Here is a 25,395-nt window from a genome sequence, read left to right on the forward strand (position 1 = left end):
TAATGAGTGGTGCTCCCTCAAATATACATATAATCAAATGTGAGATGGAGGTGAAGATGGGGAAGACCTTAGGCTCGGAGATTGTATTCAGGCTTTTATAGTGGCATTTATTTGATATAATTATGCATTTAAAAAACAAATTGTCATCACATCAGTCTGAAATGTATAGAGACACTTGTTGGTGAGAAAGGTTTTTTATATATAATAATTTACACATAGGAATGTTTCTGATTAACGTTATCTGTTAAAGACTTTACAAAATTTCCCCCATTAATAGTCTATATCTTTTTGGAGCTGATCTGGAGAAGTCAAGGACCATATGCTAATTGCTATTTGATGTTATTCTGGGAGGACAATTGATTGGCTTTGGGGAAAGGAGTTGGAACTCAAAGGTGGGTGTGAGTCTAGAGATCTTGCCACTGACTTTTGGCAGGTCTTTTGATTCTACCTTTGAAACTGCCTTTAAATGCCTTGTGGAGTGCATTTTATGACTGTTCTGTACGTTTCCAGTAGAATGATAGTAATATCACAGAACATCCTTGGGGCATTGTTTCTAAAAGTTTGGGACTGTTAATAGTTACTAGGTTAAAAATGTAATATATGTAATAAAGGTAACAAATTAATACATAAATTTGGGAAATGCTTGGTAAATTAAACAGGACTTCTCAGGACAATGAATTTACACATGGCCATGATTTTTTTTTTTTTTCAAAGAGCATTCACAAGACTGGAGCTTGTAGAACACTAGTTTGGGAACTGTTGGTGTAGGAATTAGGGTAATTAGGATTTGGACTATTCCAGGTAGAGGTTGTCACTATATTCGAGGAATTGTTCTTAAGTCTTTAGTCTTTCTATATATCGGAATTACCTATGGCAAATTGAAAAGCAGAAATACAAAAATTGGCTTGGCTCAGGCCTAACAAATCAGAATATCTGCAAAGCATGGATGTGGAAAAACTTCCAGGTGATTCTATATACTCCTAAGACTGAAAACCGCTCAATTAGAATAGACCTTCTTGCCACTTGCTAAATGCAGTCTTTTTTTTTGAGACAGGTCTTGCTTTTGTCCCCTAGGCTGGAGTGCGATGGTGCAATCTCGGCTCACTGCAACCTCCGCCTCCCGGGTTCAAGCGATTATCCTGCCTCGCCTCACCCCTACCTCCCCGAGTAGCTGGGATTACAGGCGCCTGCCAGCACACCCGGCTAATTTTTGTATTTTTAGTAGAGATAGGGTTTCACCATGTTGGCCAGGCTGGTCTAGAACTCCTGACCTCAGGTGATGCACCCGCCTCGGCCTCCCAAAGTGCTGGGACTAGAGGCATGAGCCACTGCGCCTGGCCAGCTAAATGCATTCTTAATCCTATTTGAGTATGCTTCTGTTTTGTTTTCTTGGGTCTGGTCCAGGGACTAGACTGTTGCTGTAATTAAGTTCAGTTTTATTATTCTTCCCAGAGTATCTGTATCCCAATTTTCAGATTCCATTTCATCAGTGGGGCAAACTTATAGATCAGTATAGGACAAGTTTTAAACATTAATGAAAAAGAGATTGCATTGTATTTATATTGTCTTTCTCATTTGGCAGCCTTGAGTTTAATTTAGAAAATGCCTCTATTTGTAATTTACCTTTGTTTTGATACATTTTACAAATATAGGGACCACATAAGTGATTTTCCTCTTTTTCCTGACTTCCTTGTCAACTAATACGTTTTTGAAAGCTTCTTGCTAACTTGTAATTGCAGGTAAGTTCCATTTTCTGTTTGCTTAAGCTCACTGACGTTATATTTGCAAGCACTGTTCTTGCATCAAATGGAAGATAACCAATGGAACATTTGTGCATTGAGGTCAATATAGGAAAACTTAGCAGAATTACTACTTATTTGTTTTCTGTTAATGTCCATGCAGCTGCTCTGGAAATAAATGAAATGGAAGTACATGGGACAAAACCATTCTAATTTGAAATTTACCTGGAACCTTTTAAAAAAATTTCATATACATGTCATACGTCTCCTCACCCCACCTAAAGCTGAACTACTCCCCCTTTCTCTTTTTTTCCCTTGATCCTTCACCAAATAATGGAGAAAATCTGATAGGTTTATTTACTTAGTAAAAGAAAATCTTGTAAAACAAGGAGAGAAATTATTTTAGTGCAAAGTATGACATGGTATATAAAAATATGTTCTGACTGGGAGTGGTGGCTCATGCCTGTAATCCCAGCACTTTGGGAGGCTGAGGTGGGCAGATCACGAGGTCAGGAGATCGAGACCATCCTGGCTAACACAGTGAAACCCTGTCTCTACTAAAAATACAAAAAATTAGCTGGGCGTGGTGGCGCATACCTGTAGTCCCAGCTACTCAGGAGGCTGAGGCAGGAGAATCGCTTGAACCCAGGAGGTGGAGGTTGCAGTGAGCCGAGATTGCGCCACTGCACTCCAGCCTGGGGCGACAGAGCAAGACTCCATCTTAAAAAAAAAAAAAAAGAAAAAAAGTTCTATGTGATTTTAAAAGGCTTTATAAAATTATTTCTTGTATTGCTTATGTAGCTTTAAAATGTTTATTTGTGTTTATGTGTGTGACCCTGTGAAAAATTAAAAGAATAAACAAAAAGTTAGAAAGTCAGAAAGTGGAGTTTGATGCATTAATCCAGCAGCTGTCTGGGCAGGCCAACTTACACTTGGGGGGTATAAGCATTCCTGTCACCAGGGAAGTGAAATTTCCTACCGTGGAGTAAGGATGTTTCATGTGGCTTTGTAATGGATAAAATCTTTCTCCTGATGCTTTTCCCACTGCTCTGATTTCGTGTTCACCATGCAACCATCTTTTACTAATTAAGCATCCCAGGCATTTGGGTTTTGAATGGTGGGAATGTATTAGCTATTCGAAAATAAACAAATATTCCCTTCTGCCTTCCCAGGACCTACACTATCAACTATACCTTCTCCCTCCTGTATGTATAACCTGTCCCTCTCCACTAGACCCTTTCTATGAACATTTAAACATGAACTAAACTTTCTAATCTTTAAAGATGTCATTTCCATGGACTTCATACCCCTCCAGTTTCTGTCCGTTCCTGCCTCTTCCCTTGGCAGCTGGACTCTGAGTTATCTCATACTTGCTATCACCTACGATTCATCCTACCTCCATTTGGCTTTCATTCTCATTTTTTCCGTGGAAACTGCTCTCATTAAGGTCATCAGAGACTCCATGGTCCTGAATTCTACGGACACTTCTCAGTCTTCTTTCTACTTGACCTTTCAGCAGCCTTCTGTGTTCCTACTTTACTGGAATTGGATTCATTCCCTGTGGCTGCTGTAACAAATTACCACAAACTGGTGTCTTATAACAACATTTATTCTCTCATAGTTCTGGAGGCCAGAAGTCCAAAGTCAAGGCATCAGGAGGGCCACTTTCCTTCTGGAGGCTCTAGGGGAGAATTTGTTCTTTGCCTCTTCCAAATTCTGATGGCTGCAGGCATTCCTTGATTTGTGGCCACAGCACTCCCATCTCTGCCTCCATGGTCACATTGCCTCCCCCTTTTCTGTGTGTGTTAAATCTCCCTCTGCTTTTCTCTTATATACCTATCATTGAATTGAGGGCCCACCTGAATAATTCAGGATGATCTGCTTATCTTAAGTTCCTTAATTATATATACAAATACCCTTGTTTCCAAATAAGGTAGCCTTCACGGATTCCATGGATTAGGACATGGACATATTTTGGGGGGGGGGGCTACCATTTAATCCAAATCAAGAAAATACAGAACACTGGGTTCTGTATTTTCTTGATTTCTGTGATGTCACACTCTTCTGATTGTCTTCTGAACTCTCTGGGTTCTTCTCAGTTTCCTTTTCATGTTGCCTTTCTCCTCTACTTGACTTTTTTTTTTTTTTTTTTTTTTTTTTTTTTATGTGAAACGGAGTCTCGCTCTGTCACCCAGTCTGGAGTGCAATGGCTCAATCTCAGCTCACTACAACCTCCATCTCCCAGGTCCAAGCGATTTTCCTGCCTCAGCCTCCAAGTAGCTGGGATTACTGGCATGTACCACCACACTCTGCTAATTTTTGTATTTTTAGTAGGGATGGGGTTTCACCATGTTGGCCAGGCTGGTCTCGAACTCCTGACCTCAAGTGATCCACCTCCCTCGGCCTCCCAAAGTGTTGGAATTACAGGTATGAGCCACAGTGCCTGGCTTCTACCTGACTTTTTAAAATGTTCACACACATGAGTGCTGGGTCATGGGCCCTCTTCTCATCTCACTTTGCATTTTCTCCATAGGCAATATCTTCTATTCCTATGACTTCAGTTACCATTTATATAAACGACTACTCCAACTTCCTATATTTAGGCAGACTTCTCCTATTCTTGGTGCATACAGCCAACCTACTTAACGTCACCATTTGAGTGTTTCAGAAGCATTGCAAATTTAACATGTCCAAAATAGAACTCATCACCTTTTTTACCCCCACGCCCCTATCACCACCCAAGAAAAGTTTGCCCTTCCCACAGAGTTCCTCAGCTCAGTGAATGACATTACCATCCACCCAGTTGCTTGTGCCAAAATTATCCTTGATATTTCCCTCACTCTGACTCCCCACATCTAGTTCATCACCAAAAACCTCCTAAAATAGTTTTGGAGTCTACCTCCTTTCTTCTTACTGCCATCATCTTAGTTCAAGCAGCTACCCTTTTTTCATCTGGATTGGAGCAATAGCTGCCTTACCAGTCTCTCGTTATTAACTCAGTCTCTGCAATCCATTTTCCACATGGCAGCCTGTGATCTCAAAATATGTTGAATCATGCTACAGTGCATTTTAAGGAGTTTCAGAACTCCTTATAATGGCTTCTATTATTTAGGATGAAATCCAAAATCCTTCATGTGGTCTCTTAAGGTCCTGAATGATCTGATCTGGCCCCACCTGCCTCTCCAACCTCATCTCTCTTCCTTGTCATTCTCCGGCTATATACGTACCTACCTTCTTATAGTTCCCGAAAATTCCTTCCTGCCTTTGATTCATTGTACGTCCTTTTCTCTCTCCTCCCTATTGCTAGTAAACTTACATTCTTTAGGTATGAATGAAAATGTTTCTTGCTCAGGGAAACCTTTCTGAACCATCCCCCTCTCCTGGACTAGATTGGGCCCCCTGTTGTTTTCTAATAGTCCCTTTTATAGCATGGATCATAATTATTTTTAACTATTTTCTTGTCTGTCTCCTGAGAGAATGTAAATATCACCAGGGCAAGGGCTGTGTGCCCTGTCAAAGCAAGAGTCAAGCCCAGTGCCTCAGCACAGAGGGTCAATAGGCACTCAGATATTAATGAGTGAATAGATTTAATGATCTTAGTTGTTAAGATGTAGCTGAGAGAAAGCAAAACCCGAATCCTGTGGCAGAATATTTGAAATAAAATTTAAAGCTGTCATCCACCATATTTACTTTTTAAAATGGTATTAACCAGACTGAAGGAAGTAATGAAACTGTAGGAAACAAAATAGGAGGGAGTAGTTTTTATTTCAGTTGTTCAGTAGACTTTTTCCAGGTAATTCAGTCAAAAGTCCTAAGTACTCTTAGCAAACTGTTATCATAGGCACATTGCAGGTTTGTAACTTCTGAAAAATATTATTTAAGTTCAAAGAATAGCTAGTTTTTGGCATGAGCATGTTGGATCTGAAAGTTGTGGGTGTTTAAAGTGTTAAACTGATGAAGCATGTATCCTTGAAATATCCTAGATACATTAAAAGTCCTGGAGTTCTTTCTAACTTGGAACAGAAATCCCTATTTCAAGCCACATATTTTAGACACAAATATGTCTTGACCCTTGACCATGATAGTGCCAACTCAAATGCTTGGCAGGCCTTAGCACCCCTGTATTGACTATTAACAGGGTTGTGAGCTTTCCCATTTTCAGCCAAAGTGACAACTGTTATTTCTTATTTTCAGCGTGTTTGACATGTGTATAAGAGGGAAAATGGGGTGAAGGGGAAATAAGTTTCAAATTGTTCTTAGATTTCAAGATGCAATATAGTCACAGACCAGACACAAACTCCTTTATCTACTGTCGAGGTCTAATTCTTAAAGAACTGCTTCTCAAGCAGTGACCTATTTCAAACTGCACATTTGTCTTCTTGATAGATAAAAAGATGTTGTGACATAGTGGTTTGTGTGGTGAGTTAATTGCCAGTGTTTATTGAATACCTGTATAAGCTATTGTTAGGTGACAACTTTCCCCAAAGCTTAGCAGGTTAAAACAACAAATATTTATTATTTCATAATTTCTGTGCATCAGGAATCTGGGAGTAGCTTAGCAGGGTGCCTGTGCTTGAGACTCTTACAAAGTTGCAGTCAAGCTGTCATCTGGGGCTGCTATCTCATCTGAAGGCTTGACTGGGAGGAAAATGCACTTCTAAGCTCACTTATGTGATGGTTCATTTCCTCTCCCATGAGCCTCTCTCTAATGTAACTCACAACATGGCAGCCATTCAGCCTCTTAACCTGATTTATGTAACCAAGCATTCCTCCCATCTCTGGAAGCTTGGGCATATTTTCTTTGTCCTCGCTACACTAGACTTTCATCCTTGGTGTGGATGAGGATCAAGTGAAATAATGAATGTGAAATGGTGAAATGGAATGACTAGAGAAACACAGTGCTCAACCGTGGACAGTGAGCTGGGGAAGAGCTGGAAACAGAGAATGTTACATGAAACTGGGAGCAGGAACTTCAGGGAAGTTAAGGGTGATGATCCTGTCTTCCCTTGTGTCTTCCCCAAGTTGGAAACATCCAAATGCCTTCCCTAGGAGTTACCAGTCTCCAACAAAAATCTGCCTATTGCCATCTAGCTACTAAAGCCAGGGCACATTAAGCACCAGTTCACTCACACCCAGTAGGCCCACAAAACAATGTTGTTCTTGAACTATGTGCCTTAAAGTGTGGGTATGAATTTTTAATTTTTAATCATTTATTAATTTTTAAACAGTATAAAAATTAAGTTGTTGGAATGCTGCTGTTTGGAAACACAAAACTTTCTAATTGTGTGGAAAACACAGGTTGAATAGTACAAAATACAAATCAACACTGTATAATATTGTAAGAGAATCACTTGCGTAGTATTGACAATACCATATCAGTGTTTTCAACTTCTGTGAAGTATTTGTGTTAAGTTCATTAACAGTTTTTGTAGAGTTTATGGTAATTCCCCCCTCCCTTTCTCATGAATAAGCACATCCTGGAATTTGCTATCTGTGTTCCACCTTGCTCTTGAATTAGAAGGTTTTTTTTTTCTTTCTTTCTTCCTTTGCCTTCCTTTTCTCTTTTTCCTTACAATCATGTGCACTCAGGACTTATTTTTTGGGCACAGGAAGATTTTTTTTTAAAAAAACTGAACTCTGATATCTGATTCTCTGTAGTGATTTTCCATATTGGTGGTGAGAAATCAGTGTGCTAGTTGCAAACAACTGTCAAATCCTTGGAAATAATAGTACAGTATATCTTGCTACCCAGCAAGGTTCAGGACCTTTAAGAGTCTCTGTGCTTAGGAATACCCCTCTTACTTACAGGGCAAATACAATTGCCCTGGCATTTAGAACAGACTTGCTTCTATCATTGTTATGCTACAGATGGAAGTGGTAAAAATAAAGAACTGGTTTCTTTCCCTCTATAGCTTATGAAATTATTATTATGGATCTGTATTTGGAATAGACATTGATTTCTTTTGTTTCTATTTAAAATATGTTAAGCAGATATATTTCATATTAGTAGTCTTATTTAAACCTACAGTGATTTAAATCGGTTCTACTTTAAATGAATTCTTTTAGAACTATGTACTACTGAGTTGTTTTTCCATCTATTCTTTACTCTTCACAATTTTACCTTGTCTTTTTAGAATATTACATTTCTAATATCCATAACAGGTTAGGAAATTGCAAAACAAAACAAACAAAAAATAAAAACAAAAAAACCTTTAAAGAGAACTAAGAAAGAATATTTTACTGTATCCAGAAACAGAAAATAACTTATTCACGAGTGTTGCCAAGATGGAAACAACCCCTGGGAAATAATTTGTTATAGAAACTTAAGCCCCAAGGAAGGTGGGAGTTGGGGTAGAGATGGAGTCAAGGTTGAAGGGAGATAAGTTAGAGAGGGAAAGTTGCCTAAATACAATTAAGCCTCAGGTATTTATGGAACTCATAATATTGTGGTGAGTTACAAAATCTATAAAACTCAATCTTGCTTGTCGGGAATTGAGAATCTAATTGGAAGGAGAAAAATTATGTATATCAAACAACAATTAAGTAGTGTTAATGCTGTACTAAGTACAGAAGGGAAGCAGTGAATAAATAGAGAAGGAAAGTAGTGAATGAAGACTGGAATGATTTTTGAGGAATTGTTAAGATTTAGATGAATAACAGAAAAAGATGTATTCTAAATGATAGCAAAAAACATCATAATGGGTTTAGAAGCCAAAATAAACAATTTCATGTACATACAATTTTACGAAGCTGTAGACAGAAACATATACATGAGCTAGAAAAAAATTAAGGCCAGCAAAAATTGCCATAAAAAATTAAATGTAATGAATAACATATTTATTTTAGTTATAAACTTTCATTTAAATTATTTTATAAAAAATAAATATTATAACAAATATAATAAATGTGTTTACAAAAGATAAGGAAAAGATATATACCCCAATAGAAAAATGGGCAAAGTACTTTAGCAGTAAAATTGCAGAATAAGAAATATAAATGGCCAGTAAACATATCTTAAGATAATCAGCCTCAGTAAACATTAAAGAAATGTAAAAAAATGCAAGTTTTATGAGATTGGTAATGGTTTAGAAAATGATAATACTCGGGGGAGGAGCCAAGATGGCCGAATAGGAACAGCTCTGGTCTACAGCTCCCAGCGTGAGTGATGCAGAAGACGGGTGATTTCTGCATTTCCGTCTGAGGTACCGGGTTCATCTCACCACGGAGTGCCAGACAGTGGGTGCAGGACAGTGGGTGCAGCACACCGTGTGCCAGCCGAAGCAGGGTGAGGCATTGCCTCACTCGGGAAGCGCAAGGGGTCAGGGAGTTCCCTTTCCTGGTCAAGGAAAGGGGTGACAGACGGCACCTGGAAAATTGGGCCACTCCCACACGAATACTGTGCTTTTCCGAGGGGCTTAGGAAACAGTGCACCAGGAGATTATATCCCGCACCTGGCTCGGAGGGTCCTACGCCCACAGAGTCTCACTGATTGCTAGCACAGCAGTCTGAGATAAAACTGCAAGGCGGCAGCGAGGCTGGGGGAGGGGTGCCCGCCATTGCCCAAGCTCCCTTAGGTAAACAAAGCAGCTGGGAAGCTCGAACTGGGTGGAGCCCACCACAGCTCAAGGAGGCCTGCCTGCCTCTGTAGGCTCCACCTCTGGGGGCAGGGCACAGACAAACAAAAAGACAGCAGTAACCTCTGCAGACTTAAATGTCCCTCTCTGACAGCTTTGAGGAGAGCAGTGGTTCTCCCAGCACACAGCTGGAGATCTGAGAACGGGCAGACTGCCTCCTCAAATGGGTCCCTGACCCCTGACCCCCGAGCAGCCTAACTGGGAGGCACCCCCCAGTAGGAGCAGACTGACACCTCACACGGCCGGGTACTCCTCTGAGAATAAACTTCCAGAGGAATGATCAGACAGCAGCCTTCGCAGATCACGAAAATCCGCGGTTCTGCAGACACCGCTGCTGATACCCAGGCAAACAGGGTCTGGAGTGGACCTCTAGCAAACTCCAACAGACCTGCAGCTGAGGGTCCTGTCTGTTAGAAGGAAAACTAACAAACAGAAAGGACATCCACACCAAAAACCCATCTGTACAACACCATCATCAAAGACCAAAAGTAGTTAAAACCACAAAGATGGGGAAAAAACAGAGCAGAAAAACTGGAAACTCTAAAAAGCAGAGCACCTCTCCTCCTCCAAAGGAACGCAGTTCCTCACCAGCAACGGAACAAAGCTCGACAGAGAATGATTTTGACGAGTTGAGAGAAGAAGGCTTCAGACGATCAAACTACTCCGAGCTACAGGAGGAAATTCAAACCAAAGGCAAAGAAGTTGAAAACTTTGAAAAAACTTTAGATGAATGTATAACTAGAATAACCAATACAGAGAAGTGCTTAAAGGAGCTGATGGAGCTGAAAGCCAAGGCTCGAGAACTACGTGAAGAATGCAGAAGCCTCAGGAGCCGATGCAACCAACTGGAAGAAAGGATATCAGTGATGGAAGATGAAATGAATCAAATGAAGCGAGAAGGGAAGCTTAGAGAAAAAAGAATAAAAAGAAACGAACAAACCTCCAAGAAATATGGGACTATGTGAAAAGACCAAATCTGTGTTTGATTGGTGTACCTGAAAGTGACAGGGAGAATGGAACCAAGTTGGAAAACACTCTGCAGGATATTATCCAGGAGAACTTCCTCAATCCAGCAAGGCAGGCCAACATTCAGGTTCAGGAAATACAGAGAACACCACAAAGATACTCCTCGAGAAGAGCAACCCCAAGACACACAATTGTCAGATTCACCAAAGTTGAAATGAAGGAAAAAATGTTAAGGGCAGCCAGAGAGAAAGGTCGGGTTATCCATAAAGGGAAGCCCATCAGACTAACAGCGGATCTCTCAGCAGAAACTCTATAAGCCAGAAGAGAGTGGGGGCCAATATTCAACATTCTTAAAGAAAAGAATTTTCAACCAAGAATTTCATATCCAGCCAAACTAAGCTTCATAAGTGAAGGAGAAATAAAATCCTTTACAGACAAGCAAATGCTGAGAGATTTTGTCACCACCAGGCCTGCCCTAAAAGAGCTCCTGAAGGAAGCACTAAACATGGAAAGGCACAACCGGTACCAGCCGCTGCAAAATCATGCCAAAATGTAAAGACCATTGAGGCTAGGAAGAAACTGCATCAACTAACGAGCAAAATAACCAGCTAACATCATGACAGGATCAAATTCACACATAACAATATTAACTTTAAATGTAAATGGACTAAATGCTCCAATTAAAAGACACAGACTGGCAAATTGGATAAAGAGTCAAGACCCATCAGTGTGCTGTATTCAGGAAACCCATCTGACATGCAGAGACACACATAGGCTCAAAATAAAAGGATGGAGGAAGATCTACCAAGCAAATGGAAAACAAAAAAAGGCAGGGGTTGCAATCCTAGTCTCTGATAAAACAGACTTTAAACCAACAAAGATCAAAAGAGACAAAGAAGGCTATTACATAATGGTAAAGGGATCAATTCAACAAGAAGAGCTAACCATCCTAAATATATATGCACCCAATACAGGAGCACCCAGATTCATAAAGCAAGTCCTGAGTGACCTACAAAGAGACTTAGACTCCCACACAATAATAATGGGAGACTTGGACACCCCACTGTCAACATTAGACAGATCAACGAGACAGAAAGTTAACAAGGATACCCAGGAATTGAACTCAGCTCTGCACCAAGCGGACCTAATAGACATCTACAGAACTCTCCACCCCAAATCAACAGAATATACATTTTTTTCAGCACCACACCACACCTATTCCAAAATTGACCACATACTTGGAAGTAAAGCTCTCCTCAGCAAATGTTAAAGAACAGAAATTATAACAAACTGTCTCTCAGACCACAGTGCAATCAAACTAGAACTCAGGATTCAGAAACTCACTCAAAACCGCTCAACTACATGGAAACTGAACAACCTGCTCCTGAATGACTACTGGGTACATAACGAAATGAAGCAGAAATAAAGACGTTCTTTGAAACCAATGAGAACAAAGACACAATGTACCAGAATCTCTGGGACACATTCAAAGCAGTGTGTAGAGGGAAATTTATAGCACTAAACGCCCACAAGAGAAAACAGGAAAGATCAAAAATTGACACCCTAACATCACAATTAAAAGAACTAGAAAAGCAAGAGCAAACACATTCAAAAGCTAGCAGAAGGCAAGAAATAACTAAAATCAGAGCAGAACTGAAGGAAATAGAGACACAAAAAACCCTTCAAAAAATTAGTGAATCCAGGAGCTGGTTTTTTGAAATGATCAACAAAATTCATAGACCGCTAGCAAGACTAATAAAGAAAAAAAGAGAGAAGAATCAAATAGACGCAATAGAAAATGATAAAGGGGATATCACCACCGATCCCACAGAAATACAAACTACCATCAGAGAATGCTACAAACACCTCTATGCAAACAAACTAGAAAATCTAGAAGAAATGGATAAATTCCTCGACACATACACTCTCCCAAGACTAAACCAGGAAGAAGTTGAATCTCTGAATAGACCAATAACAGGATCTGAAATTGTGGCAATAATCAATAGCTTACCAACCAAAAAGAGTCCAGAACCAGATGGATTCACAGCCAAATTCTACCAGAGATACAAGGAGGAACTGGTACCATTCCTTCTGAAACTATTCCAATCAATAGAAAAAGAGGGAATCCTCCCTAACTCATTTTATGAGGCCAGCATCATCCTGATACCAAAGCCAGGCAGAGACACAACCAAAAAAGAGAATTTTAGACCAATATCCTTGATGAACATTGATGCAAAAATCCTCGATAAAATACTGGCAAACCAAATCCAGCAGCACATCAAAAAGCTTATCCACCATGATCAAGTGGGCTTCATCCCTGGGATGCAAGGCTGGTTCAATATACGCAAATCAATAAATGTAATCCAGCATATAAACAGAACCAAAGACAAAAACCACATGATTATCTCAATAGATGCGGAAAAGGCCTTTGACAAAATTCAACAACCTTCATGCTAAAAACTCTCAATAAATTAGGTATTGATGGGACGTATCTCAAAATAATAAGAGCTATCTATGACAAACACACAGCCAATATCATACTGAATGGGCAAAAACTGGAAGCATTCCCTTTGAAAACTGGCACAAGATAGGGATGCCCTCTCTCGCCACTCCTATTCAACATAGTGTTGGAAGTTCTGGCCAGGGCAATTAGGCAGGAGAAGGAAATAAAGGGTATTCAATTAGGAAAAGAGGAAATCAAATTGTCCCTGTTTGCAGACGACATGATTGTATATCTAGAAAACCCCATTGTCTCAGCCCAAAATCTCCTTAAGCTGATAAGCAACTTCAGCAAAGTCTCAGGATACAAAATCAACGTACAAAAATCACAAGCATTCTTATACACCAATAACAGACAAACAGAGAGCCAAATCATGAGTGAACTCCCATTCACAATTGCCTCAAAGAGAATAAAATACTTAGGAATCCAACTTACAAGGGACGTGAAGGACCTCTTCAAGGAGAACTATAAACCACTGCTCAATGAAATAAAAGAGGATACAAACAAATGGAAAAACATTCCATGCTCATGGGTAGGAAGAATCAATATCGTGAAAATGGCCGTACTGCCCAAGGTAATTTATAGATTCAATGCCATCCCCATCAAGCTACCAATGACTTTCTTCACAGAATTGGAAAAAACTACTTTAAAGTTCATATGGAACCAAAAAAGAGCCCGCATCGGCAAGTCAATCCTAAGCCAAAAGAACAAAGCTGGAGGCATCATGCTACCTGACTTCAAACTATACTACAAGGCTACAGTAACCACAACAGCATGATACTGGTACCAAAACAGAGATATAGATCAATGGAACAGAACAGAGCCCTCAGAAATAACGCCACATATCTACAACTATCTGATCTTTGACAAACCTGAGAAAAACAAGCAATGGGGAAAGGATTCCCTATTTAATAAATGGTGCTGGGAAAACTGGCTAGCCATGTGTAGAAAGCTGAAACTGGATCCCATCCTTACACCTTATACAAAAATTAATTCAAGATGGATTAAAGACTTAAATGTTAGACCTAAAACCATAAAAACCCTAGAAGAAAACCTAGGCATTACCATTCAGGACATAGGCATGGGCAAGGACTTCATGTCTAAAACACCAAAAGCAATGGCAACAAAAGCCAAAATTGACAAATGGGATCTCATTAAACTAAAGAGCTTCTGCACAGCAAAAGAAACTACCATCAGAGTGAACAGGCAACCTACAAAATGGGAGAAAATTTTTGCAACCTACTCATCTGACAAAGGGCTAATATCCAGAATCTACAATGAACTCAAACAAATTTACAAGAAAAAAACAACCCCATCAAAAAGTGGGCAAAGGATATGAACAGACACTTCTGAAAAGAAGACATTTATGCAGCCAAAAGACACATGAAAAAATGCTCATCATTACTGGCCATCAGAGAAATGCAAATCAAAACCACAATGAGATACCATCTCACACCAGTTAGAATGGCAATCATTAAAAAGTCAGGAAACAACAGGTGCTGGAGAGGATGTGGAGAAATAGGAACACTTTTACACTGTTGGTGGGACTGTAAACTAGCTCAACCATTGTGGAAGTCAGTGTGGCGATTCCTCAGGGATCTAGAACTAGAAATACCATTTGACCCAGCCGTCCCATTACTGGGTATATACCCAAAGGACTATACATCATGCTGCTATAAAGACACATTCACACGTATGTTATTGCGGCACTATTCACAATAGCAAAGACTTGGAACCAACCCAAATGTCCAACAATGATAGACTGGATTAAGAAAATGTGGCACATATACACCATGGAATACTATGCAGCCATAAAAAATGATGAGTTCATGTCCTTTGTAGGGACATGGATGAAACTGGAAATCGTCATTCTCAGTAAACTATCGCAAGGACAAAAGACAAACACCACACATTCTCACTCATAGATGGGAATTGAACAATGAGAACACATGGACACAGGAAGGAGAACATCACACTCTGGGGACTGTTGTGGGGTGTGGGGAGTGGGGAGAGATAGCATTAGGAGATATACCTAATTTTAAATGGCGAGTTAATGGGTGCAGCACACCAGCATGGCACATGTATACATATGTAACTAACCTGCACATTGTGCACATGTACCCTAAAACTTAAAGTATAATAATAAAAAAAAAATAGAAAACCTAGGCAATACCATTCAGGACATAGGCATGGGCAAGGACTTCATGTCTAAAACACCAAAAGCAATGGCAACAAAAGCCAAAATTGACAAATGGGATCTAATTAAACTCAAGAGCTTAAAAAAAAAAAAAAAAATGATAATACTCATGAATGTTGGGAAACGGGCACTTCCACACTACTGGTGGGAATTTAAATTCTTATAGTAGTGTGGCAATGCCAAGAGCCTTAAAAAAGAGAGCATACTCTCCAATGTAACAGCTCCATTTCTAGGAGATAAAAAGAAATAAGTAGAAAAGAAGACCTTTATAAAGCAGAACCTTTATAAACAGAAACATTGGAAACACCCCCAAAAGATGGTATGGCTATGTTATTAAACAACATAGGAATGAGAAAAAGCAAATGATGGGGCATCTTGTATCACATGATCCTATTACTATTGAGAATGGATACTTGGCAAATGTGTGTGTATGTTTGTATATACACAAACATATGGGAATTCAGGAAGGTTATATGTGCCACATTGTTAATTGTTCTTAACTCTGGATGGCTGGACAACAGGTGGCTTTTGTTTTTTCCTTTTTGCTTATCAATATGATAAATACATTTTAAACAAAAACAGCTTGAGAATTAGAATAAGGAGTAGGTGCTTACAATGTTCATTAAGAATGCATTTTTGCTGTTTCAATGTTAAGGAAGCTTTAATGATGTTGATTAGGTTCCAGGACCTACAGAAATTTGGCATGGGAAGATTCCTACCCCTCCCACCCCTGTCCCACCTGCCTAGAAAGACTAAGTGAGCCTAAGTGTTAATAGACATCTTTTCTTTTAGCTCTTAAATAATTGTACATCTGTCTAGTTGATAACTGCAGGATATGGATGGTTTTATAAGAGTTACAGACTAAGTTTCTGTTTATCTATAGTTAAAATCTTTGACTTAGAATTTCAGAAGCTTCTGACAGAATCTGCAGGTTTTAGGTCTACATTTCCTTTATCCTTATATTCATTTTATCTTTTCTTTTGCTTCTCTTTAGGTTCCATCATAATGAATGGATCCAATATGGCAAATACATCACCCAGTGTAAAATCCAAAGAGGACCAGGGGTTAAGTGGGCACGATGAAAAGGAAAACCCATTTGCAGAGTACATGTGGATGGAGAATGAAGAGGATTTCAACAGACAGGTAAAGAAAGAAGTAGAAAAGTGGAAGGTTGATGATACATGTAACTCAACAGCTATAATATTTTACTGCCAGTTTGTTACAAAAGAAATGGATACAGTTAGCTTTAGAATAACTTAAAAATTCATTGGTGGGGGGCCTCATCTGGAATGACCAAGAAACATCTTCATCTGGTAAGAGACCAGAGTGATAGTACCTTGCAGGAAGATATTTGTATTTTTCTTACCATGTTGATTAAAAGAGGAAACAAATATCAGACTAATTAGTTGATATCTGAACATCCTCACGTGAGAGCCCATGTATAACCAAATAGATTTGCATATATCCACACTCTGATACGCCTTCTAAGTGTAGTTCACATTACACAGTAACTACTGCAGAGGGTCCCTGCCCTCAGCCTTGTTCTGGCTAGATTTGTTTATAACATTTTTCTCAGCAACTGTAGACCATTCTAGAATATTCCCAGAATTTAAATCAAACAAGACTCTTCTCAATCTTAGAGGATTGACATAAAACCCTTGTACCAAACCATGGTAGCTGAGGTCCTTTATCCTGCCCTGATTCTGCCTTTAATCCTAGGAAGCACAGTGGTTGTATAACTCTCTGTAGTGATCAATGTGAAATTAATTGCTTGAACAGTGGAGCACTAAAAAACAGAATGGTAGTGAGGTTTTTCTGTACTTTGTAGTTTGTTGCTTTCACTTGCTTATAGGAAATGTGATACTCTGCATTTCATTTTGAAAATAAATGAAGACATAAAAGAAGTTTAAGGCCAGGCATTGTGGCTCATGCCTGTAATCCCAGCACTTTGGGAGGCCAATGCGGGCAGATCACTTGAAGTCAGGAGTTCAAGACCTGCCTGGCCAACATGGTAAAACCTCATCTCTACTAAAAATACAAAAATTAGCTGGGCATGGTGGCATCCTCCTATAATCCCAGCTACTTGGGAGGCTGAGGCACAAGAATTGCTTAAACTGGTAGGTGGAGGTTGCAGTGAGCCAATTGCACCACTGCACTCCAGCCTGGGCTACAGAGCAAGACTCTGTCTCAAAAAAAAAATGATTATGAACTCTCACTGAAGGTAAATATGTTTTCCATGGGATTTTAGAACAGTCATGTTTGGCATTTTTGTTGACCTAATGGTTTCAGTCTGCCTTTATCCAGCCTCTGAATGAAATACATGTTGTTGAAAACATAAAACAATTTTCACTAGCTTTGTTAACACTCACTGACATGCTCTTAACCCCAGTGATCAGGATTGCACCAGGACTATTAGAAGCCAGATGTCTGAGCTGTGGATCAGCTGTGCACTCCTACATTCAGGAGTTTAGCAAACTCAGAGACAAGGTACATGGAAAAGTGCTGGAAAGCTAGGTGCTTGCAGAGACACACATACACATTCACACACACACACACACACACACACACACACACACCCCACACACACAAAGAGATTGAGGAAAGACAGTTGAGAAGCTTTAAAAATTATAACTTTTTTTCTGGAGATCTAGGTAAGCAATGACAGATATATGCATGGCAGCTTCCAATATTGCAGTAAATACCAGGCCTTAAGAAGGGCTGAGCAGATAAACAATTGTTTGCTCAAATTCCCCCAACCCTAATGTTTTACAGGGAATACTAGCTTGGCAACATAATTTTGAGTTTTTTTGTTGTTTTTTGTTTGTTTGTTTATGGAGGTGGAGTCTTACTCTGTCGCCCAGGCGGGAGTGCAGTGGCTCAATCTTGGCTCACTGCAACCTCCACAGTCCAGGCTCAAACCGTTGTCTTGCCTTAGCCTCCTGAGTAGCTGGGACTACAGGCATGTGTCACCATCCCTGGCAAATTTTTGCATTTTTAGTGGAGATGGGGTTTCGCCATGTTGGCCAGGCTGGTCTTAAACTCCTGGCCTCAAGTGATCTGCCTGTCTCAGCCTCCCAAAGTGCTGGAATTACAGGCGTGAGCCACCGTGCCTGGCCTGGCAACATAATTTTGAAACTGTTATATGATTTCAGGTCATAGGATTAAGTATTTCGGAGAAGCCTTCTTTATCCTTCATTTGGGAGCAGGAGGGTTTAGGAATCTGGGATATGATTGATGTCAGTTCTTTCTGAACACCTGTATATTACTCTGTTACACTTTGGTGTGCTGTACAGTTTTTACCACTGCCAACCCCCATTCCATTACTAGCATAGTTTTCATGGTAATTCAGAAGTGGTTTTGCATACCACGTACCTTGAGTTGGATCTTAAGGAGTAGAAACTAGTTTCTAGCTAGCAACCATGATATAATGTCTTCTGACTTTCTAATAAAATATCTAACAAAACATAGAATAAGATGAAAATGGCTTACAACCCCCCAAACTAGGAGTGACATTCATTGGTCTTTTGAAAAGATTTTCATTGACTGTGAGGCTGATAGAAGTGGACTGAAATGTAGTTTTGAGGGGAAAAAGGATTAAGTCTCAAGAAAAGTAGTGGGACTTTTATTTTAAAGTAACTCAGGAAAGAAGAAGTAAGACCTAACATACTAGTTATAATTGTGAATGGCTTATATCCTCCAACACCCACGCACATACAGAATTTTTTAAGAAATGGGGTCTTGCTATGTTGCCCAGGTTGGACTTGAACCCCTAGGCACAAGTGGTCCTCTCACTACAGCCTCTTGATTAGCTGTGACTACAGGCATGTGTCACAGTGCCTGGCTAGAATTTTTAAGAGAGAAGATAGGTGGCAGGCGCCTTTAGTCCCAGCTACTTGGGAGGCTGAGGCAGGAGAATGGCGTGAACCCAGGAGGCGGAGCTTGCGGTGAGCTGAGATCGCGCCACTGCACTCCAGCCTGGGCGACAGAGTAAGACTCCATCTCAAAAAAAAAATGGACGCAGTTGGGTTAAGGGGGAAAAAAAAGGGAGAAATGTAATTATATGCAACTTGCAAGATACACTCTCACTGGCTATTCAGGCTACAGAAAAAGATGGGAAATGCTTAGTGAACTTTAAAATCTTATGGGTCATTTCTAACTAGGAGAATTTTTTTTTTTTTTACTCTAAGCTTCTGTCATTTTCCCATGGGGTGTCTATTAAGTAAAAATCAGGGTAGATATATTCTGAAATGTCAACAATATTCATTACATGTGAGTGTTGAGATTAAGGGGGCTTTTTTTTCCTTCCAATTTGGTTTTCTTAGTTCTGATTTCCCAACTCATATGCAAAGAAAATGGATTACTTCCACAATAAGGGAAACAGGTTCACATGTAAAGAACCTAAAAGAGAAACATCTGAATTAAAATGCTTCAGAAAAGGAAAACATAAAATAATGAAGATAGAAAATATCAGGAAATTTCAAACACAAAGCAATATAAGTACTGGATAAAGTGAAAATTGAAGGGAAAAAACAGTTCTCTCAAACCCTGCTACTGCTAACTAAGTTGATTATGTAATATTCTAAATCCTTCGTTGTCATTTCCACAGTGTTCAGAATATGAATAGGAACAAAGATCATCAAGATTTAGGAGGATGGCAAAACCCAGTCCAAGGAAAATAAGAATCATAGTAAAGTGATACAGGAGCTGAAAGACAAAATCGGCAGTATAAAAAAGAACCTAACAGGTCTGACAGAGCTGAATAACACAAGAATTTCACAATGCAATCACAGGTATTAACAGCAGAATAAACCAAGCTGAGGAAAGAATCTCAGAACTTGAAGACTGGTTCTCTAAAATAAGACAGGCCAGGCATGGTGGCTCACACCTGTAATCCCAGGACTTTGGGAGGCTGAGGCGGGGATCACCTAAGGTCAGGAGTCAGAGACCAGCCTGGCCAACATGATGAAACCCCACCTCTACTAAAAATACAAAAATTATCTGGGCGTGGTGGCAGGCACCTGTAATCCCAGCTACTTGGGAGGCTGAGGCAGGAGAATCTCTTGAATCTGGGAAGTGGAGGTTGCAGTGAGCTGAGATCACATCACTGCACTCTAACCTGGGCAACAAGTATGAAACTCCATCTCAAAAAAATTAAATAAGACAGTCAAAAATAAAGCAAGAAGAATAGAAAGGAAGGAACAAAAACCTCCAAGAAGTATGGGATTATGTAAAGAGGACAAATCTATGTATCATTGGCATCCCTGAAAGGGAGGGGAACAAAGTAAATAACTTGAAAGATATATTTCAGGATTGATATGGTTTGGTTCTGTGTCACCACCCAAATCTCATCTTGTAGCTCCCATAATTCCCATGTGTTGTGGGAGGGACCCGGTGGGAGATGACTGAATTATGAGGGTGAGTCTTTCCGTGCTGTTCTCCTGATAGTGAATTGGTCTCACGAGATTTGATGGTTTTAAAAACGGGAGTTTCCCTGCACAAGCTCTCTCTCTTTGCTTGCCACCATCCATGTAAGATGTGACTTGCTCCTCCTTGCCTTTTACCTTCTGCCATAATTGTGAGGCCTCCCCAGCCACATGGAACTATAAATTCAGTAAACCTCCTTCTTTTTTAAATTGCCCAGTCTTGGATATGTCTTTATCAGCAGTGTGAAAACAGACTAATACAAGGATACCATCCATGAAAACTTCCCCAACCATGTTAGAGAGTCCAACAGTCAAATTCAGAAAATACAGAGAACTCCTGCAAGATTCCACACAAGAAGATCATTCCCAAGACACATAATCATCAGACTTTCCAAGGTCAAAATGAAAGAACATTAAAGACAGCTAGAGACAAAGGGTAGGTCACCTACAAAGAGATCCCTATCGGGCTAACAGCAGACCTCTCAGCTGAAACCCTATAAGCCAGAAGAGACTGAGGGCCTATGGTTAACATTCTTAGAGAAAAAAAATCTTCAACCAAGAATTTATATCCAGCCAAACTAAGCTTCCTAAATGAAGGAAAAATAAGATCCTTTTCAGATAAGCAAATGTTGAGGGACTTCATTACTACCAAACTTGCCTTACAGGAGACTTTGAAAAGAGCACTAAATATAGAAAGGAAAGATCACTACCAGCTAATACAAAAACCCACTTAACCACACAGACCAGTGTCACTGTAAAACAACCACACAAACAGGCCAACATAATAACCAACAAACAGCCCAATGACAGGATCAAATCCACACATATCAAAACCAACATTGAATGTAAATGGGCTAAATGCCTCACTTAAAAGGCACAGAGTGGCAAGCTGGGTAAAAAAGCAAGACCCAATAGCATGCTGTCTTCAAGAAACCCATCTCACACATAATGACACTCATAGGCTCAAAATAAAGGGATGGAGAGAAATCTACCAAGCAAATGGAAAACAGAAAAAAGCAGGGGTTGCAATCCTAATTTCAGACAAAACAGATTTTAAACCAACAAAGATAAAAAAAGACAAGGGAAGGACATTACATAATGGTAAAGGGTTCAATTCAGCAAGAAGACCTAACTATCCTAAATACATATGCACACAACATAGGAACACCCAGATTCATAAAGCAAGTTCTTTATGAATCTGGGTGCAAAAAGACATAGACTCCCACATAATATTAATAATGTAAGACTTCTATATTCCACTGACAATATTAGAGCATTGAAGCAGAAAATTAACTAAGATATACAGGACCTAAATTCACCATTGGAACAAATGGATCTGCTAGACCTTTACAGAAGTCTCCACCCAAAAACAACAGAGTATACATTAATCTCATTGCCACATGGTACACACTTTAAAATTGACCACATAATTGGACATAAAACAATCCTCAACAAGTGTAAAAGAACCAAAATCATACCAAACACACTCTTGGACCATAGCACAATAAAAATAGAAGTCAACACATTGAAAATAAAACCATAAAATTACATGGAAATTAAACAACATACTCCTGAATGACTTTCAGGTAAATAACGAAATTGAGGCAGAAATCAAGTTATTTGAAAATAAGGAAAACAAAGATACAATATACCAGAATCTCTGGGACATAGCTAAGGCAATGTTAAGAGGGAAATTCATAGCACTAAATGCCCACCTCACAAAGTGATAAAAGATCTCAAATTAACAACCTAACATCACAACTGAAAGAATTAGACAAGCAAGAGCAAATCAACCCCAAAGCTAGCAGAAGACGAGAAATAACAAAATTCAGAGCTGATCTGAAGGAAATTGAGACATGAAAAACCATGTAAGAGATCAGCGAATCCAGGAATTGGTTTTTTGAAAAAAGTTAATGAAATAGGCCAGGCATGGTGGCTCATGCCTATAGTCCCAGCACTTAGGGAGGCTGAGGTGGGCAGATCACTTGAGGTCAGGAGTTTGAGACCAGCCTGGCCAACATGGTGAAACCTATCTCTACTAAAAATGCAAAAATTAGCCAGGCGTGGTGGCATGCGCCTGTAATCCCAGCTGCATGGGAGGCTGAGGCAGGAGAATGCATGAACCCAGGAGGCAGATGTTGCAGGGAGCTGAGATTGCACCACTGCACTCCAGCCTGGGTGACAGAGCGAGACTTCATCTCAAGAAAAAGACTAATGAAATAGGCTAGTAGCTTCAGTAATTAAGAAGAAAATAGAGAAGATCCAAATAAACACAATTAGAAATGACAAAGGGAATGTTACTACTGACCCACAGAAATAAAAACAACCATCAAAAACTACTACAAACACTACACACACGAACTAGAAAACCTAGGAGAAATGGAAAAATTCCTGGACACATAAACCCTCCCAAGACTGAGCTAGGAAGAAATTGATTCCCTGAACTGACTAATAATGAGCTCTGAAATTGTATCAGTAATAAATAGCTTACCAACCAAAAAAGCCCAGGACATGATGGACTCACAGCCAAATTCTACCAGACGTACAAAGAAGAGCTGTTACCATTCCTACAGAAACAATTCTAAAAAATTGAGGAGGAGGGATTTCTCCCCAACTCATTCTACAAGGCCAGCATCATCCTGATACCAAAACCTAGCAGAGACACAACAAAACAAGAAAACTTCAGGGCAATATCCTTGATGAACATTGACTCCTCAACAAAATACTTGCAAACCAAATCCAGCAGCACATCAAAAAGCTAATCCACACTGATTAAGTAGGCTTCATCCCCGGGATGCCAGGTTGGTTCAACATGCAAACATCAATAAATGTGATTCATCATGTAAACAGAATTAAGATAAAAGCCACATGACTATCTCAATAGAAGCAGAAAAGTCTTTTGATAAAATTCAACATTGCTTCATGTTTAAAACTCTCAATAAACTAGGTATTGAAGGAATATACCTCAAAATAATAAGAGTCATCTGTGACAAACCCACAGCCAGCGTTATACTGAATGAGCAAAAGCTGGAAGCATTCCCCTTGAAAACCGGTACAAGACAAGGATGCCCTCTCTCACCACTTACCTTCAACATAATATTGGAAGTCCTAGCTGGAGCAATCAGGCAAGATAAAGGGCATCCAAATAGGAAGAGAGGAAGTCATACTATATCTGTTTGCAGACAACATGATCCTATATCTAGAAAACTCCGTAGTCTCAGCCCAAAAGCTCCTTTAGCTGATAAATAACTTCAGCAAAGTTGCAAAATACAAAATCAATGTACAAAAATCACTAGCATTCCTATACACCAACAACCACCAAACTGAGAGCCAAATCAGAAAGGCAATCCCATTCACAGTTGCCATACACACACACACACACACACACAACCTAGGAATACAGCTAACCAGGGAGGTAAAAGATCTCTACAATGAGAATTTCAAAACACTGCTCAAACAAATCAGAGAAGATACAAACAAATGGAAAAACATCCCATGCTCATGGATAGGAAGAATCAATATCATTAAAATGGCTATACTGCCCAAAGCAGTTTACAGATTCAATGCTATTCCTATCAAACTACCAACGACATTCTTCACAAAACTAGAAAAAAAATTTCAAAATTTATATGGAACCTCGAAAGTGCACGAATAGCCAAGGCAATCATAAGTAAAAAGAACAAAGCTGAAGGCATCACGTTACCTGACTTCAAACTATACTACAAGTCTACAGTGACCTAAATAGCATGGTATTGGTACAAAAACAGGCACATAGACCAGTGGAACAGAACAGAGAACCCAGAAATGAGACCACACATCTACAACCATCTGATCTTTGACAAAGCTGACAAAAACAAGCACTGGGGAAAAGACTCCCTGTTTAATAAATGGTGCTGGGATAACTGGCTAGCCATATGCAGAAGTTTGAAGCTGGACCCCTTCCTTACACCATATACAAAAATAAACTCAAGATGGATTAAAGACAAATGTAAAACCCAAAACTTTTTTTTTTTTTGAGACGGAGTCTCTGTCTGTAGCCCAGGCTGGAGCGCTCACTGCAAGCTCCGCCTCCCGGATTCACGCCATTCTCCTGCCTCAGCCTCCAGAGTAGCTGGGACTACAGGTGCCTGCCACCACGCCCGGCTAATTTTTTGTATTTTTTAGTAGAGAAGGGGTTTCACCGTGTTAGCCAGGATGGTCTCGATCTACTAACCTCATGATCTGCCTGCCTCAGCCTCCCAAAGTGCTGGGATTACAGGCGGAGCCACCGCACCCGGCTAAAACCCAAAACTGTAAAAACCCTGGACACAACCTAGGCAATACCATCCTGGACATAGGAATGGGCAAAGATTTAATGGCAAGACACCAAAAGCAATTGCAACAAAAGCCAAAATTGATGAGTGAGATCTAAATAACCTAAGAGGTTCTGTACAGCAAAAGAAACTATCAACAGAGTAAACAGACAACCTACAGAATGGGAGGAAATATTTGCATACTATGCATATGACAAAGGTCTGATATCCAGCATCTATAAGGAACTTAAACAAATTTACAAGAGAAAAACAACCCCATTAAAAAGTGGGCAAAGGACATGAACAGACACCTCTCAAAAGGAAGACATACATACAGCCAACAAGCATATGAAAAAAAGCTCAATATCACTGATCATTAGAGAAATGTGAGTCAAAACCACCGTGAGATACAATTTCACACCAGTCAGAATGGCTATTACTAAAAAGTAAAAAAAACAAAAAAAAACCACATGCTGGTGAGGTTGTGGAGAAAAGGGAAGGCTTATACAATGTTGGTAGGAGTGTAAATTAGTTCAGCCATTGTGGAAAGCAGTATGGTGATTCTTCAAAGAGCTAAAAGTAAAACTACCATTCAACCCAGCAATCCCATTACTGGTTGTAGACCCAGAGGAATATAAAGCATT

General features: G+C 39.7%; 1 protein-coding gene across 2 annotated transcripts in view; it reads left to right on the forward strand.

Annotated features, from left to right (window-relative positions):
* Window positions 1-25,395, forward strand: part of PAIP2B (poly(A) binding protein interacting protein 2B) — a 50,449-nt gene that overhangs the window by 14,834 nt on the left and 10,220 nt on the right. For both annotated transcript variants that reach the window (XM_009237189.4, XM_054548073.2), the window contains exon 2: window positions 16,031-16,179. In XM_009237189.4, the coding sequence (XP_009235464.1) occupies window positions 16,042-16,179 (138 nt within the window). In that variant the 5' untranslated portion in view covers window positions 16,031-16,041. The remainder of the gene's footprint in view (window positions 1-16,030; window positions 16,180-25,395) is intronic.

Source organism: Pongo abelii, chromosome 12, assembly GCF_028885655.2.
Source record: "Pongo abelii isolate AG06213 chromosome 12, NHGRI_mPonAbe1-v2.0_pri, whole genome shotgun sequence".
Classification (NCBI taxonomy): domain Eukaryota; kingdom Metazoa; phylum Chordata; class Mammalia; order Primates; family Hominidae; genus Pongo; species Pongo abelii.